The sequence below is a fragment of the Hemicordylus capensis genome, chromosome 2 (assembly GCF_027244095.1).
Source record: "Hemicordylus capensis ecotype Gifberg chromosome 2, rHemCap1.1.pri, whole genome shotgun sequence".
Lineage (NCBI taxonomy): Eukaryota > Metazoa > Chordata > Lepidosauria > Squamata > Cordylidae > Hemicordylus > Hemicordylus capensis.
In genome coordinates, this window is record NC_069658.1 from 53,193,560 (window position 1) to 53,208,662 (window position 15,103).

Sequence of the window (15,103 nt, forward strand, 5' to 3'; positions counted from 1 at the left end):
TGCTTCAGAAACAGCTGGTGTGGGGCAACTGTATACTCTCTTGCCGCCCCAGTCGTAAAACCGGAAGTGTAAAACCGGAAGTGGCATGCATATAAAGTGTATATAAAGGGGCAATAAATATGCAATTTGGGCCGTGACTAAGTATGGTAATTACTTCATTTGGGTGCAAGAGATTCCACTGAACACCCTAAGGAGGAGGAAATTGCTTTACAATAGAATTTAGAAAAAAGACCATAGCCAGTGTCATCTACTGCAAGCAGTCAGTGGAAATACAAAAGCAACATTCAAGCAACAGAAACAGACACACAGAAGGACAGAGGAAGAGATGGTATGTTTGAGGTCATTTCCGGTCACCATTTTCATCGACAGAGTCACAAAATGGCTCCTGTCCATGTAAAACAAAACACAAAACCGATTTTTGGCCAGGTTTCGGCCGATTTCGGGTCATAACACAACTCAGGGGGAGCAGCAGAGCAAGGTAAGAATCTTCCCTCCACTAAATCTGGCTGATTTCTGGCCAACTGGCGATCCCTCAATATTCGCAGTTTCCATATCCGTGGCTGAAGTCCAGAACAGAACCCCCACAAATATCGAGGTTCTCCTGTACTGCATAGCATTCCATTCATTGGATAAGCATTGGATTAAAACTCCATTTGGAAAGCTATATTGTAAGAGGAAGAAAGAGTTTAATGCTCCTGAAGCTGTCTTCCTTCCTGTTGTTGGCAGAGAAGTATACAGGAAGTTAAGATTCAGTCTTGCTGCTTTGTCAAAATAGAAAGTTTTGCAGAAAGCTTGGGGACCTAGGAAGTGTCTGACTTACTAGATTTCATAGCTCATTTTTTTTGCAGGAAGAAATATTACAGAGCTCTGTTTTCCCTTCTGAAATAATTCAGCATTATTTGGCGTTGAGAGTTTTCCTTGAGGTCAGTTTGCACAGCAACTCTAGGCTGGGAAAGGGAGTTGCTTTTTCCCATAGCATGTGGTTTGGCTTATTTGCTTGAGCCATTTGGAATTGTTTTACTGAATTATTCCTTGCCTGCAGGGCTATTCACTCCTGCTTGTAGCCCACTGTAATGTGGTGTGGGGTGATGTGTGGTGGGGAAATGGATCAACGTCTGGTGGAAGATCCTGCCTTAAGGTATGATTTGGAGCTCTGGGTTCCTTCCAGTCCCATGATTTCATGTTTTGGAGCGAAGTCCTTACTGCCTTCCTGGCCCACTTGGTTTGCTTATTAGTCAGTCTGAAGGGAACTCTGTTCACGTTCCAAGAATTGCTGAGCTCCCAATGGCATCCTCTGTGTCTTTGACAGCCATAGCTATTGAGGAGCGGTGATACTGAGAGGTGTTCTGATCCGACAAAATTGTATGTAATTGACCACATAGGTTTAACTGCACTTTCCCATCGTACTCGGTGAGGGGAGAATTGGATTCAAGAACACGGTAAGCTGTACATAAGTGGTATGCAGAATATATTAGACTATGGGAGGCTGCAAGCAACAAGGGTGTATTCAGGATTAATAAGGAACACCTGGGAGGTGGAAATAAAGTGCAGAGATAAAATCAGTCCAAGGAGACAAGCCCCAGCAGTACTCCTTACATTAAACTAATTTTAATAGTTATTTATGTAACATTGTAGTGATAGTATTTTATTTGATCTGGTACTCAACTTGCCCAAGGAAAAGTCTACCTTTTTAGGTGTAGGATTTGATGTGCAGAAAGAGTGAGGTTCATACAAAGACTCATGTCTGTATTTCAGTTATGAAATGCATGGTGGAAGGTCAGTTTTGATGGCACATTTATGCACTTCAGAGTGAGGAACTTAAAAAGAAATAAAGGCCCTTTCTGAACATTTGCAAAAGCTACATATATTGGATGAATCTCCTTCTTAAGGCTTTCTTCAGACAATTTTTATTGCGTGGGGAATGTTCAGTGATTACTCAATTTTTGCATATCTGCTCAAGTTCTTGGACCTGCACCTTGGGGTTGTTTTCAAAAAGGGAAAGAAAGAAGGCAGAAGATAAATAGACAGACTGTTTCCTCTTCCAGCTTAGCTACACGAAGGGATCTGTTGTGTGGGAACCCAGTTTTATACTCACTGCTAACCATACTGTTACATTAGTGCTATCCAGAAAATTATGCCAGAGATGGCACATTTATTCCACTCTACATGAATAGATGAACTTTGGAAGAGGCCACAATAGCAGCAAGAGGGCAAGAAAGTCAGGGGGGAGATGTTGGAAGGATAATAGTTTGGCAATATATTCCTGCCACACTGAGATAGGTTTCTGGCACCTGTGTTGCTCTGCACCAGGGATGGGCAACTTCAAGCTTTTGGGTGTACTTTGTCTTTTTTGATTGTAACCCTGCAGGAGCTAGATGCAAAACAGTAGCTGGTCAGCAGAACCAGATGCAAAATGGTGACTTCGGGGTGGGGGGAGCCAATTACCATTGCACCGCATGAGACTTACACTAAGAAACCCTTTACATGCAAGTACAAATCTCTATCTGAATCAAGTTAGGGATTCTAACACAAAACTCTAAAAATAGCCAGGAGCCAACCAATTAATATTTGTGTTTTATAGGTGGGGAACACTGCAGCTGGCAGGTGATTAGCACAAGGCCGGCCAGCCATGGCAAAGGTGTATTATTTCTATTTGCAATTTTTCCTGCTGTTGTACTATTGGGAGTAAGATACCATGCCAATCTAATGCTGATCATCTACAGGTTTACCTTCTGATTGCTTCTACTCTACACCACTGTCACATGTTCACACCATTAAATTATATTGGCTATTCAGATATATAAATAATAATAGTCTAAGTGTGGTGTGTTTGATTTATCCATTCTGTGGTCCAGGCCAGCTTTTGAATGGGGCTTTAGTTACTTGTATTCCAGTCCTGGAGTAGAGGCGGGGCTAACAAACAGCCAGCAGCTGTTTGTTAAAAAGCAGTCTACACTTGCCTCTCTGTACATACTGTCTGTTTCAATAAATGGTTAATATTCCTGATTCCACTCGACTGCCTTGCCCTTGCATACCACAACTCTTTCCCTTGGGTTCTACAGTAAGCAAACATTGCTGGTGAATTTTCTTTCTGAAAGGATTTCTTTATAATGTTTTGTATGATGATGGAGGATGGGGAGGAAAGATGAAGCTTCTTTGGTCATGGTTTGCTCTCCTCCTTGATCATCACTGCTGTCAGCCTCCCTCTTTCTCAAGAGAGGTCCTCCTCCTCTTTGAGTTCTGCCTTGACCTGGGCCAGTTGCTGGCTGGATTCCAGGTTCTTATCAAACGCTGCCAAAAGACCAAATTAAAGGCTCCTACTAACAACTGAACTTTGTCTGAAGGATCTTAAGTTGAATAGCTTTTTGAGAAGAGGTGAAAATTATAGCATTTGTTGAAACAGAAATGTGTATGCTGCATTAACTTTTTAAAATGGATTACTAACATACAATTATAAAGGGAACACAGAGCAAATATATTTGAGAGCAGTCAGAAGACTGAAGACTGACAAGTCTCACTACTTAGTGAGAATGCATTTGTAAAGCAACCTGTATCATTAATTAGATGGTAGCTGCTTATTGTTTTTATTAAACATATATTGCACTGGGTATGGTGCTTTAAAGCATCTGCTCAGTACTCCATTATGATAGCACAAGAATGCTTTTACATGAGTGTAATAAAATAACAGATGCTTCCTGATGACAACTTCCCAATTTGTTTAGGAAACAGTCAGTCCCAGATTTGGTTTTCCCATGCAGTGTGGCAGCCATGCAAGTAAAATTGTTATGGAGAAGCAATAACTGAAAAATCAAGTGATTCTGTGCTGCTTTCTAGAAAATGCAACTCTAAGTTAAAGCCTGCTTTTAAACACTCGAATAATTATAGCATTTCCCCACTACTCTGTAAGCAAATCTTTTTATCATGGACTACAATTAGAAGTTCAGTTTTACACACATACATCAATCCAGATGAAATCAATAGAAGTTACAGGTGTGTTACTGAGTGCAAGATTGCAGCCATCAGAAATATTAATTCAAAGTTAATTACTCACAGCACTTAATTGTTTGAATTGCATTGTTTGTATTTGCAGATATATTAGAGAGGTTATTAAATTGTTTGTATTATGATACATGCATAGGGAAGGGTCAATTGTTTGGCAATATGGTTGTCACATTATAACTGCAGATATACAAAAAGTACTGTACAGTTAATTGTCTCCCATATGTCATGCAAACATACATGGTGGCATTCAGATCTTTGGTGCAGTGATACACCATTAGTGGAGGCACCATTCATGAACTGTTGGAGACAGTACACCAGTGTGTGAAAGGTGTGGATGCTGGATACTTGGGCCAGTTCAGACAATACTTTACTAGCTGACACAGTTAGGAAGGGGCATGCTGAGAGTCTTCCATGGATGATGCCCTCTGAGTATGTCCCTTTGTTGCATAGTGGTAGGGGGTGGCTATTCAACCAAATGGCTACTCTATATGCCCTCCAAATAGTTGTTTAAGGTATTGTCTAAACCAGTGATATACCGGACTTCTTACAAAATGGAGTGCTTTGTTAATTCCTGTATAAAGCCCTTTATACTCTATTTTCCTCATACAAAAGGGGCAGGGCCATGTTCTAAGAAATGTTTCATGCAAGGACATGACAAAGTTGGAGTGGGCCCTGGGACAAAAGTGAAGGTGTTCCCCTGTCCCCATTCCTCCTTAAGTGATGTGTGAGGGGGAGAGCGAAGAGCAAGCTGTCACCCAGCTGGTGTCCAGAGCAATGGTAATTTGTTTTTAAAACCTGACAAATGTATTTCCCCGAGATCTGACATAACCACTTAGATTTTGTGCTCTCTTCAGTCACATAAAACGTTATGACGACTACTATGAATATTTATATACCGCTTTTCAACAAACGTTTCCAAAGCGGTTTACGCTGAGAAATATAAATAAATAAAGATAGATCTCTGTCCCCAAAGGGCTCACAGACTAAAAAGGTTGTATTAAATGAGCTTGTCTTAGAACACAGCTCAGCATTTGTAGAGCATCACTTTCCCTCTGTTCATCTCTCAGTTCTTTTCATCTATCCTATTACAATGCAGACTAGAGGATTACTTATGAGTTCTCTTGTCTTTATGTAATGCATCCTGTTATTACTGTTTACCAAATAAAAAGGGATTAGAGCCGGCCTTAGGAAGGATTCAGGAGACCTTGCATGTTTATAGGTTGCAGATACAGTGCTCCATTTGACTATAGAAACAAGGCAGACAAAAAAGAGAACGCTGAAGACCTAGTAAAACTATATAATCTCTACACAAAAAAGGCTTAATGGGTTATAGGTAATTTGATAATAAATTAAATAATAGCAAACTTTAAACAAATGTCCAGGATATATTAGCAATAGCAATAGCAATAGCACTTACATTTATATACCGCTTTATAGCCGGAGCTCTCTAAGCGGTTTACAATGATTTAGCATATTGCCCCCAACATTCTGGGTACTCATTTTACCGACCTCGGAAGGATGGAAGGTTGAGTCAACCTTGAGCCCCTGGTCAGGATCGAACTTGTAACCTTCTGGTTACAGGGCGGCAGTTTTACCACTGCGCCACCAGGGCATTACTATCCAATAAATAATTAACTTGACTAGTTTTAATCATAGACCGATTTATTATTTGAATGAGTGCTTTTCCAAGAAAGATCAATTTTTTTCTACTACTAACTTTGGATATAATGCTATGACGTTAAGATTCCACAAGAATCTTTTATCTTTAACATCAATCCTAGTACCTTTCTAATGTAGTTGGAAGAATAGAGATTAAAGATTACTCCCACTTCAGTAGTGATCTCCTTTCAGCCAGTCGAGGATCTCCATTTTCAGTAATATGGTGCAAAGGCTTATAAACTGTAATGGGCAATCATGGAATCTTGTAGTAAGCTCAGAACTAGAGTGAAGGTGGGTAGAATGGATTTGTCTCTTTCAGAATTCCTCTTGGAACTTGAAATTGTGTTCCACATAAATTAAATTACACTTTGGAAGAAAATATCTGAGGTGATTTTACATTCCACTTGGCTGGAAGATTGTCAAGATTAGTAGGTAACAGGGGCGTAACTATCATAGGGCAAGGGGAGAGAGTTGTCTGGGGGCCCACTGCCTTGGGGGTCCCCCAGAGGCAAGTCACATGACTGACTCCCCGAGCTGCGCACCCGCCCAGGCTTCCTTCAGTTGTATTCATCCTCTGAAACTGATGTGAGTGTTAAGACCTGGAGCTACCAGAACAGCATGTCTTTCTCTAGTACCATCAAATGACTTGCATCGTCCACAATTTACAAAACCTTTTAAAAAAATAATTTAGGGTGATGTTCTATTGTGGCACATAGGAGATATATAGATATAGATATAGATATATTTTACTATGCTTTTTGTAACTACTATTCAGACTCATTTAAGATTTCTTTACTTCATGAGCGGAGCTTCAGTGTGGGGCGGGCCCCATTTTAAAATCTTGTCTCTGGGCTCACCCCAACCATGCTATGCCTCTGGTAGGTAACATTACATAACTAAATTGATATACTGAGCATATGGGTAGAATGGATCTGTGCGAATTTGGAGCATGGTGAAGCAGTTCTGTTGATGTGGATGGGGCTCATTCCTGGGTCCAGTTAACCAATCAGTCAGACACAAGGATTGGGAATTATTAATTGAAGGTTTATTGCTCTGGAGTCAGCAATAGGTAATAAATAGGCTCATGCTCTCAAACCGATTACAGTTTGGTTACAGGTGCATCTTACATTTATACAATCTATTGTGCTGACACCTCAGACACAGTATATATGGCCCAAGTATCTAGTACGCATGCGAATGATTCATTGTTCATCGGGTGATTACTCCTTATTTGGTTAGATCCTGTTTTCTTATCTGTCAGCAAAAAGCAGTGAGAACCTGGACTATGTTAACAAGTTTCATAGATACAATTTTGCTACAGAGAGATAATGACGTTAATCATGAGAGGCAGTGATGTCCCTGAGTTTGGGCTAGGTTACTTTAAGTTAAAATGAGCTTTTCTAGGCAAAATGGAGTTTCTTTGGTTTTCTGAACGTATCACTGTGACTGCTTCTTGATAGATACATCCAGCCCATTTACCATATTCTCACAAAGTGCTGAAAGGAGGCTGAGCAATAGTACGATACATGGGTTGAGTTCCAAGCCAGAAGAGTCACACAATTGTTTTACCAAAAGTTTGATTTCTATGTAAATGTGATTGTATGAATGGCCATGGCTAAAGTAAAATGCAGCATTTCCCTCCTCCTTACAGTCAAGCAGAGTGGTAATTCCTCCCATGATTTGAAGCAGCCTTGTGGGTAGAGACACGCAAATTAACAGTGGGCTAATTTGGAAGCCCACTCACTTCGTCCAGTTCAGACATGCTTTTTCTTTCCGGAGGCAAACTTAATGGGGCAGGGGAGGGAGAATAAATTTTTACAGAAGACTGTGCCTAGTTAGAGCCCATGATGTCATAGAGAAATCTTGCTTGTTTTTAAAAAGGTATCATTAATAAATAAATTAATTAATTAACAAGGACACAAATGAACAATGTAAACTCATGCAGCATCTTAAACAACAACACAGACTTCCTGAAGAAGAGATTAGACTGAGAAGATGATAGTCAGTTTTCTGGGGGTACATGGCTGCTTTTCAGTTATGAAGCTAGGGAGAAGATGCCTTCACCCCGGAGCCCAGGGATGTGCGGTAATCTCTCTTTTTATAGCATGTGTCTTTTCACCTTGTGTTTCTTCCTGTTTATTAATCGGTCAAGACAATTGCTTTGTGATCTCTAAGACAAGGAACCTTTTTCAGATATTTATGTAACTGATATAGTCCGAGGGCTTTATTTCCCTTCTGCCTTGTTTACGTCCACTGCTTATGGATGTTAATATCTGTTGTTTCAGGAAGGCCTAGATGACTCTCAGGTGGCTGGAATCCATACAGCATCAGAAGTGATTCGCTATGAATATCATGTTCTGTACTCCTGCAGCTACCAAGCCCCTATACTTTACTTTAGGGCATGTTTTTTAGGTAAGATGTTCACTGAACTGAACAAAAAAAGAAAAATGTATTTCTGAGATGCAGGCATTGTAGTGAACTAGCAGGGAAATAAAAAGATACAAAACCTGGGGTAGTGGTGGTGGTTCATGATTCATTTCTCATATATTTCAGATTCTGTAAGTATCAGTATCCTGGGGCGGATGATATCATTTCAGCCTGGAGAAGTTTGATCTTTAGACTCCTGGCTGCAAGCCTATGGTTGACTAAACCTGCTGGCCATTTTTCTTTCTTTATTTTTAAATGACAAGAAAAAATCTTAAAGCTACAGAGTCAAACTAGAATACGTGGGCCTGTCATTTGCAGAGATGCTCCAGATATGGACTTTGATCTAAAATGTTCCTTTTAAATTAATAATGCATTATAATTGCTAATAATTAAATGGTGAAAGCAAGCTTACTAGATCGTGTTTCATCCTTCACAAGCAGCATTTTTAAAACTCTGCACTAATGGTTGCTGTATGTATTTTCTTCTGTGCAACCCCAGGCCCACTATTACTTTATCCATTCCTTTGTCAGGGAGGTAGAGCACTCTGCATCCTCCAAGGCCACTGTTTAGTAATGCGTATTTAATTAGCAGGCATAGACTGATCATACTGTAGCACAATCTGTACTCCACCCTGCTCTATCTAAAGACTCTGTACCTGGAGCTAGGGAGTTGGGATCCTGAGGTCATTTCTAAACTTAGTCTCTTGTGAAGCAACCTCAGTAGCCTTTGTGTTTTGAATGATCTATTAGCTTTATCTAGATTAGCACATCAGAATGTTGCTAGTGATATCTTTTTCTTTTTAATTAAAAAGTAGCTTAAGCTGCTTTGAATGTGTTTGGTAGATTTAATCACTCGCTGCCTTATATTGTTTAATGACTTTTAATTTTGCCTTGTTAGCATTTTAACCAGCTCTTTGGATGTAAAATGGAAGAACAAATTCGCAGACTTCGCTGTTAAGAGGGATTTTAATCTGAGGTTCATTTCCTCACAAACGATAATTTAGGGTATATTTTCCAGGATGTAGGGAATCGGGGGCATATCTCAGGCTCCATTGCCAGTAACATTTCCCTAATTCACACATGCCACACTGCAATTATATGCTTGTGGTTATCACAAACATTTAACGAAGTAGCAATATTGCAGTTTAATTTGTTTGCAGACAAAAGAAACACTTGCTACTCAAGTCACTTTAGTGATTTCAAAATATATAGTAAGAGGCACATTAATTTATTTGTGGTGTGAAAAAATGTCATCATCTTTGTTAGTAGGAGCAACAGTGTTCCTCTTGGATGTAGTTGTGGGTTCGGAGGGAGAAATTGTGATGCTGCAGGTAAAGGAAATAGGGCCGGGTTTTTTGTTATTTTTTACAGTTCTATATTTTCATATAATTAGTATTCACTATAAGCAGTTAATCACCAGAGAAGAGCTCCCAGAGACAAAACAAGTTGTTTAGCTTGTCAGCATCAGGGAATTGGAGGTGTTGAAACATGACTCCTTATAGCTGGAAGTAGATATTACAGAAGCTGATGGATGATCTAATGCACAATCTTTGTATTGTGTGCCAACAGCTCCCCTTGCAGTACAGAATTTTAATTGTTCCTACAAGTATAATTATACATTTTAGCATACTTCTTGGGATTCTTTCACAATAGAAAAGAATGGCACTTGAAGGATTTCTACAACTAACTGTGGGCTTTTCATATCCTTTTAGATCCCCTCTCCTCCCAGTCCTTCTGACCTGAAGAATAAGACACATACTGGTTAATGGTTCTTTCCAACAGGATTTCACAAAGGTGCTCTTAAGATGTTACAGCAGTGACACTGGAGCTGCTTTTCTGTGGGTTCATCCCACAGTACTGCTATAAATGTAAAGGCCTGTGGATTTCTGGGTGGGGCTTGATTGCACAGTGGCAGAGGACCTTTAAGTATTAGTAAAGCACTGCGGGATGAACCCACAGAAAAGTGGCTTCAGTGTCACTGCTACGATATCAAAGGGGCGCCTTATTTTCAATCTGAACAGCACAACTATTTGTACTGGAAATTCTCCTTCATGCAAGAATATGTACTTATAACCCATTATATACATTTCATTAGTACTATGATAGGTGTATCCACTCTAAGCACTTTGACATAGACTGTTTCAGCATTGTGTTCTGTTGACAGAAGCTCCTTCCAAGAATAAAAGGAGCTTACAGCACAGTGGGGAAATGCTTGACTAACAAGCAGAAGGTTGCCAGTTTGAATCCCCACTGGTACTATATCGGGCAGCAGCAATATAGGAAGATGCCGAAAGGCATCATCTTGTACTGTGCGGGAGGAGGCAATGGTAAACCCCTCTTGTATTCTACTGCAGAAAACCACTCTGTGGGCGCCAGGAGTCGAAATCTACTCGATGGCACACTTTACCTTTACAGCTCACAGGGGACCACTTGGATGAGCCCAGCCCTCCTCCCATTCATGGATGGAGCTTCTGGCAATGGAGCACCACTCCTTTAAAGATGTGGATGTGACTCAGTATTTTTCCAGTATGCATACTCTTGCCTGTGGCTGTAGCATTCTACCTTCATTGCTAATTTTTTTTTTTTTAAAGATGAATAGATAGAAATTATTATTTAATACATTCTGGAATCTTATCAGAGATGCAGAAAGAAATTATTTTGTCTTGGTGTTTTTCTTTTCCACACATAACCCTGTTCTTGGATGCATGATGCATTTTGTACAAGCATGGTTGTGAGTTTCTGACAGCAGTGTAGCATGTGCAGTATCTTGTGAAGTGTATCTGTATAGCTGGTGACAACACATAAATTAGAAATGTGACACTAGTATTGAATCAAGAGACGATCCTAGCTTAGCTTTAATAAGGCAAAATGTTTACTGCTGCTGGACTTCTCAAAGATAATTTCATTATTTAGACTGACTAAGGGAAGGGCGATGATCCTAAGTACATTTATTGTGGTAGTAAATTCCATTTAAAGTAAATTAGTGAGATTCATTCCTGCATAACGTATTTATAGCTAGGATGTCAATAATGTTCATGAACAACTCTTCACAGTGTGAATTAAGAATAAATTCTGTTGTGCCCAGAGTTACACTCTATCTGGCAGACTAAACACTATCCCAGGGGCATATCTATAATTGAGCGGATGGGTTCAAAGAACCTGGGCCCTCCCAGCTCCTGAGGACCCTCCAGGTCCACCCCTACCTATTTTCTCCATTACCTCCTTCACTCTGAGGGGCTGTCAGGGAGAGGGGTGAACACAGGCCCCTCTCCCCTCGCTATGTCCCTGCACTATCCCTAAACAATTTATCAATCTGTTTATTAGATGTATAGCATCCTCTGTTCTAAAGACTCAGAGCTGATTCACACTTTTGTCTTTTGAACTTGGATGTAAAAGGCGCCTGCATCTTAAACAGCAAAATGTACTTGTGGTATCATAAATTGTGAATAGTGGATACACATCAGAAAGGCTGGGATATTCTGTAGAAGCAGCAATCAGGAAAAAAACTATGCCTTGGCTTCTGTGTATGTTGTTGGAAGACTCATCAATTTAAGCATGGCTGTGCTATTTTATATTTGATGGTGCCACACATGTACTTTGCCACTGAAACTTGGTTACTTTTTCTACCCAAGTTTAACAAGTGTGAATTGGCCTTCAAGATGTGGAACAACATGGAACAATGAATGATAATCTGTAGGTGGAGTGGTATAATTCATGCATTGCATACAGAAGATTCCCAGTTTCAATCCCTGGCATCTCCAGGAAGGACTGGAAGATACCCCAATATGTATCTCCAGGATCTCCTGGATCTTCCTGGCATCTCCAGGAAGGACTGGAAGATACCCCAAAGAGCCATGGCCAGTCAACACAGACCATACTGACTGAGATGGACCAGTGTTCTGATTCAGTATTAGTTAGCTTTAATGTATGACACATACACGCTGATACATGTTGATAGTTTCTTCATTTCTGTCTCATATCAGATAAGATAATTTATATTCTATACATATACATGTAGTGGGAATAGTTACCACATCTGGTAGTATTAGCAGATTTTCCAACACATGTATATGCAGTAAAAAGCATGTGTGTTCATCATACATAGAAGTGACTTCTGTGTAGGAAATGTTTATGATGTACAGGATCATAATCCTCTAAACAGTTGTTTCTGAAACATTTCTCTCTCTGTGTGGCAGCTTTGGAAGATTAACTATCAAAGAGAACATTATTATATAACATCTGTAATAATTGCAATCCTATTTTTGATTAATTAACATTTCACAATCTGCAGGCTTTAATCTTCCTTTTAATGGTTTCTTAAAGATGCAAAGCTGGTATTGTCTCATTCCTAAAATTTACACCCTTCTTTCTGAAGAAACCCCATTGTTGTTTAACTGGAATTTCTTTAAAAGCTTAATTGTTATACAGAGGTCAGAGACTCCCAGTCCTTTTTTTGTTTGTGTAGATAAGGTGAAAATATTTTGGAAATCATCAGAACATTAAATTGGATCAGAAGAAATAATTTTAGTGGGATTTGTTGCATCTGAAGGCAACGCAGAAAGTCCTCAGTTCTAAAAATAATATAAGAGATTATTTTATTTAAGTAAGTATATTTATATTTAATTTGCTCTGGTTTAAAAAAACAAACAATCAGAGCAGAGAACAACATTTGAAATAAAATAGCAATTAAAATATGAATTTTAAATTGTGTTAAGAAATCAATATAGCAATAACAGATTCTCATGCTTATCCAAGCAAGAAATTCTTACACAGCATCTGGAAGATAGCCAGCTGTGGCAGACATATGGTGGAAAGGTGTTGCACAGCAGGGAATCAGCTTCCTCTTTTCGTCACCATTATTAAAAGGCACTTAGAGGACACCACCAAGAAACTTGTCTATTGTGCGGATTACATATGTAGTAACTATGGGTGTGGACTCACTGCCCCAGTAGTATTTGCAGCTTGTGTAACATTGCCGCACATTACAATGAACGTCTTGTCCTACATAGATGTTAGTTTTGACTGTTGATTTTGTTTCCCCTGTGTTTTTACTTCCCCGTATCTTGAGGTTACCACTGGTAAGCAGTAAATATTTTTGTCCTCCATTTTGAATGTGTTCAACAAAAATAAGATAAAACTGAACCTGATGGCAAAAGGATTTCAGATTGTATCTAAACATGACATTCAAATGTTAATTGGATGAATAAATCTTGTTTATTTCACAGACATGAAAATGTCAATGGGAGAAAACTATTTATCACAGAATAATGGCCTCCTGACACCTGATAAATGCCAAAGTGGTGATACTTATTGAAAAAGTATCAAAATATTCTTTCATTATTTGCCAAAAACAAATACTCAGGCAAAGTTCATATTTTTAATTTCAACACAGTAGCTTTATTCTGTTTGTTATAAAACCTCAGCTAGTATCCAGGACACATGAGTAAACACCAATCAATACAGCATGCTGAGACCTGGTAGGGGTAAATTAATCCCCATCACAGGCCCAACAGTTGCAAAACCATTTATAAACAGGGTTGGGATACATTCTCCTCCTCCCTCCCATTCTGAGAATAGTTATTGTTATACTGTTCATTCCATTTTTGCTTTGAACGATCCATATTTCCTGTGTTTTTAAGGGTGTTTGTGTGTATAGTATAATCTTACAGTAGGGTATGTGTGTTTCTTTTTTCAGATGGAAAGCCTTTAACTCTGGATGAAATATGGGAGAGTGTTCATGAATGCTACAGGGAACGCCTCTGGCAGGGGCCCTGGGACACCATTACACAACAGGTTAGTGGTTGCTAATCCATTCTAGGATGAAATGGATTTACTTGAGGAATAGATATCATTGTTTGTACAATAAACCTGACCTTTGCTAGCCCAGTGGTAAAGATAAGCCCTTAAACTGGTGAAATCTATTTGGTAAAAGTGTGAGATCGAATAGCACTGAAATAGGAAATCAATTTAGGGGGTTTGAAGCATGATGGTTAAGCACAATGGCTTAAGTGTCCTGCAACCTAACGCAGGCATTGCAGAACGGCCTGCAACACCACAGGGTATGCAATGATGGTGCTATCCAATAGGGCAGTACTGAAGCGACTGACCTCTTGTACGATCTCACATCATGCCATACTTTCATGGGGAATAATGGAAGTAGTGTGTGACACACGATTGCACAACAGGTCAGTTGTTTTGGTATTGTCCTCTTGTGCAGCACTGTTACCACATGCATTAGAGCCTTCCCATTGTGTAGGCAGTTCTGCAGTGCCTGCTTTACACTGTGGGTCATGTACGCTAATACTTTTAGTCAATTGGCTATAGACAGCTACATTCTGATTTTCTTGTTGCTGTTGAACTTGAGTATCTTCCATCCAACTAATTACGGGTGAAGTTCTAAGACAACCTTATAGAATATATTTCTTTTCCAAATAATGATACACTATGTATGGAGCAATTCCCAGTTCAATTTTTGCATTATCTTGTAAGAGATATAATTCTTGAAACTAATTGTAAGGCCATGGGGAATCTGCTGCATCTGGTTTCGCTTCAGCCCTTGTATATATTAATTCAAAATTAATTTATATTGTAGCTGACAGACTAATAAGACCACATGGAACTCTTCAAGTGGTAGCAAGCATGACTTGTCCCCATAGCTAAGCAGGGCCTGCCCTGGTTGCATCTGAATGGGAGACGATGTGTGAGCACTGCAAGATATTCCCCTCAGGGGATGGAGCCGCTCTGGGAAGAGCAGAAGGTTTCAGGTTCCTTCCCTGGCTTCTCCAAGATAGGACTGAGAGAGATTCCTGCCTGCAACCTTGGAGAAACCGCTGCCAGTCTGTGAAGACAATACTGAGCTAAATAGACCAATGGTCTGACTCAGTATATGGCAGTTTCCTATGTTCCTATGGGAATTTCCTTCCTGCTCTCATAACCCAGATTTTTAAGTAACCTGGGTCCCCGTGGAAGTGCCAGCTCAGTTTTGAAGAGTTTTGCCATAGCTTGGCCCCATAAGC

General features: G+C 39.7%; 1 protein-coding gene across 8 annotated transcripts in view; it reads left to right on the forward strand.

Moving 5' to 3' along the window:
* Positions 1-15,103, forward strand: part of ATG10 (autophagy related 10) — a 182,171-nt gene that overhangs the window by 100,267 nt on the left and 66,801 nt on the right. For all 8 annotated transcript variants that reach the window (XM_053297175.1, XM_053297182.1, XM_053297181.1 and 5 more), the window contains 2 exons: positions 7,947-8,073; positions 13,783-13,880. In XM_053297175.1, coding sequence (XP_053153150.1) covers positions 7,947-8,073; positions 13,783-13,880 — 225 coding nt within the window. The remainder of the gene's footprint in view (positions 1-7,946; positions 8,074-13,782; positions 13,881-15,103) is intronic.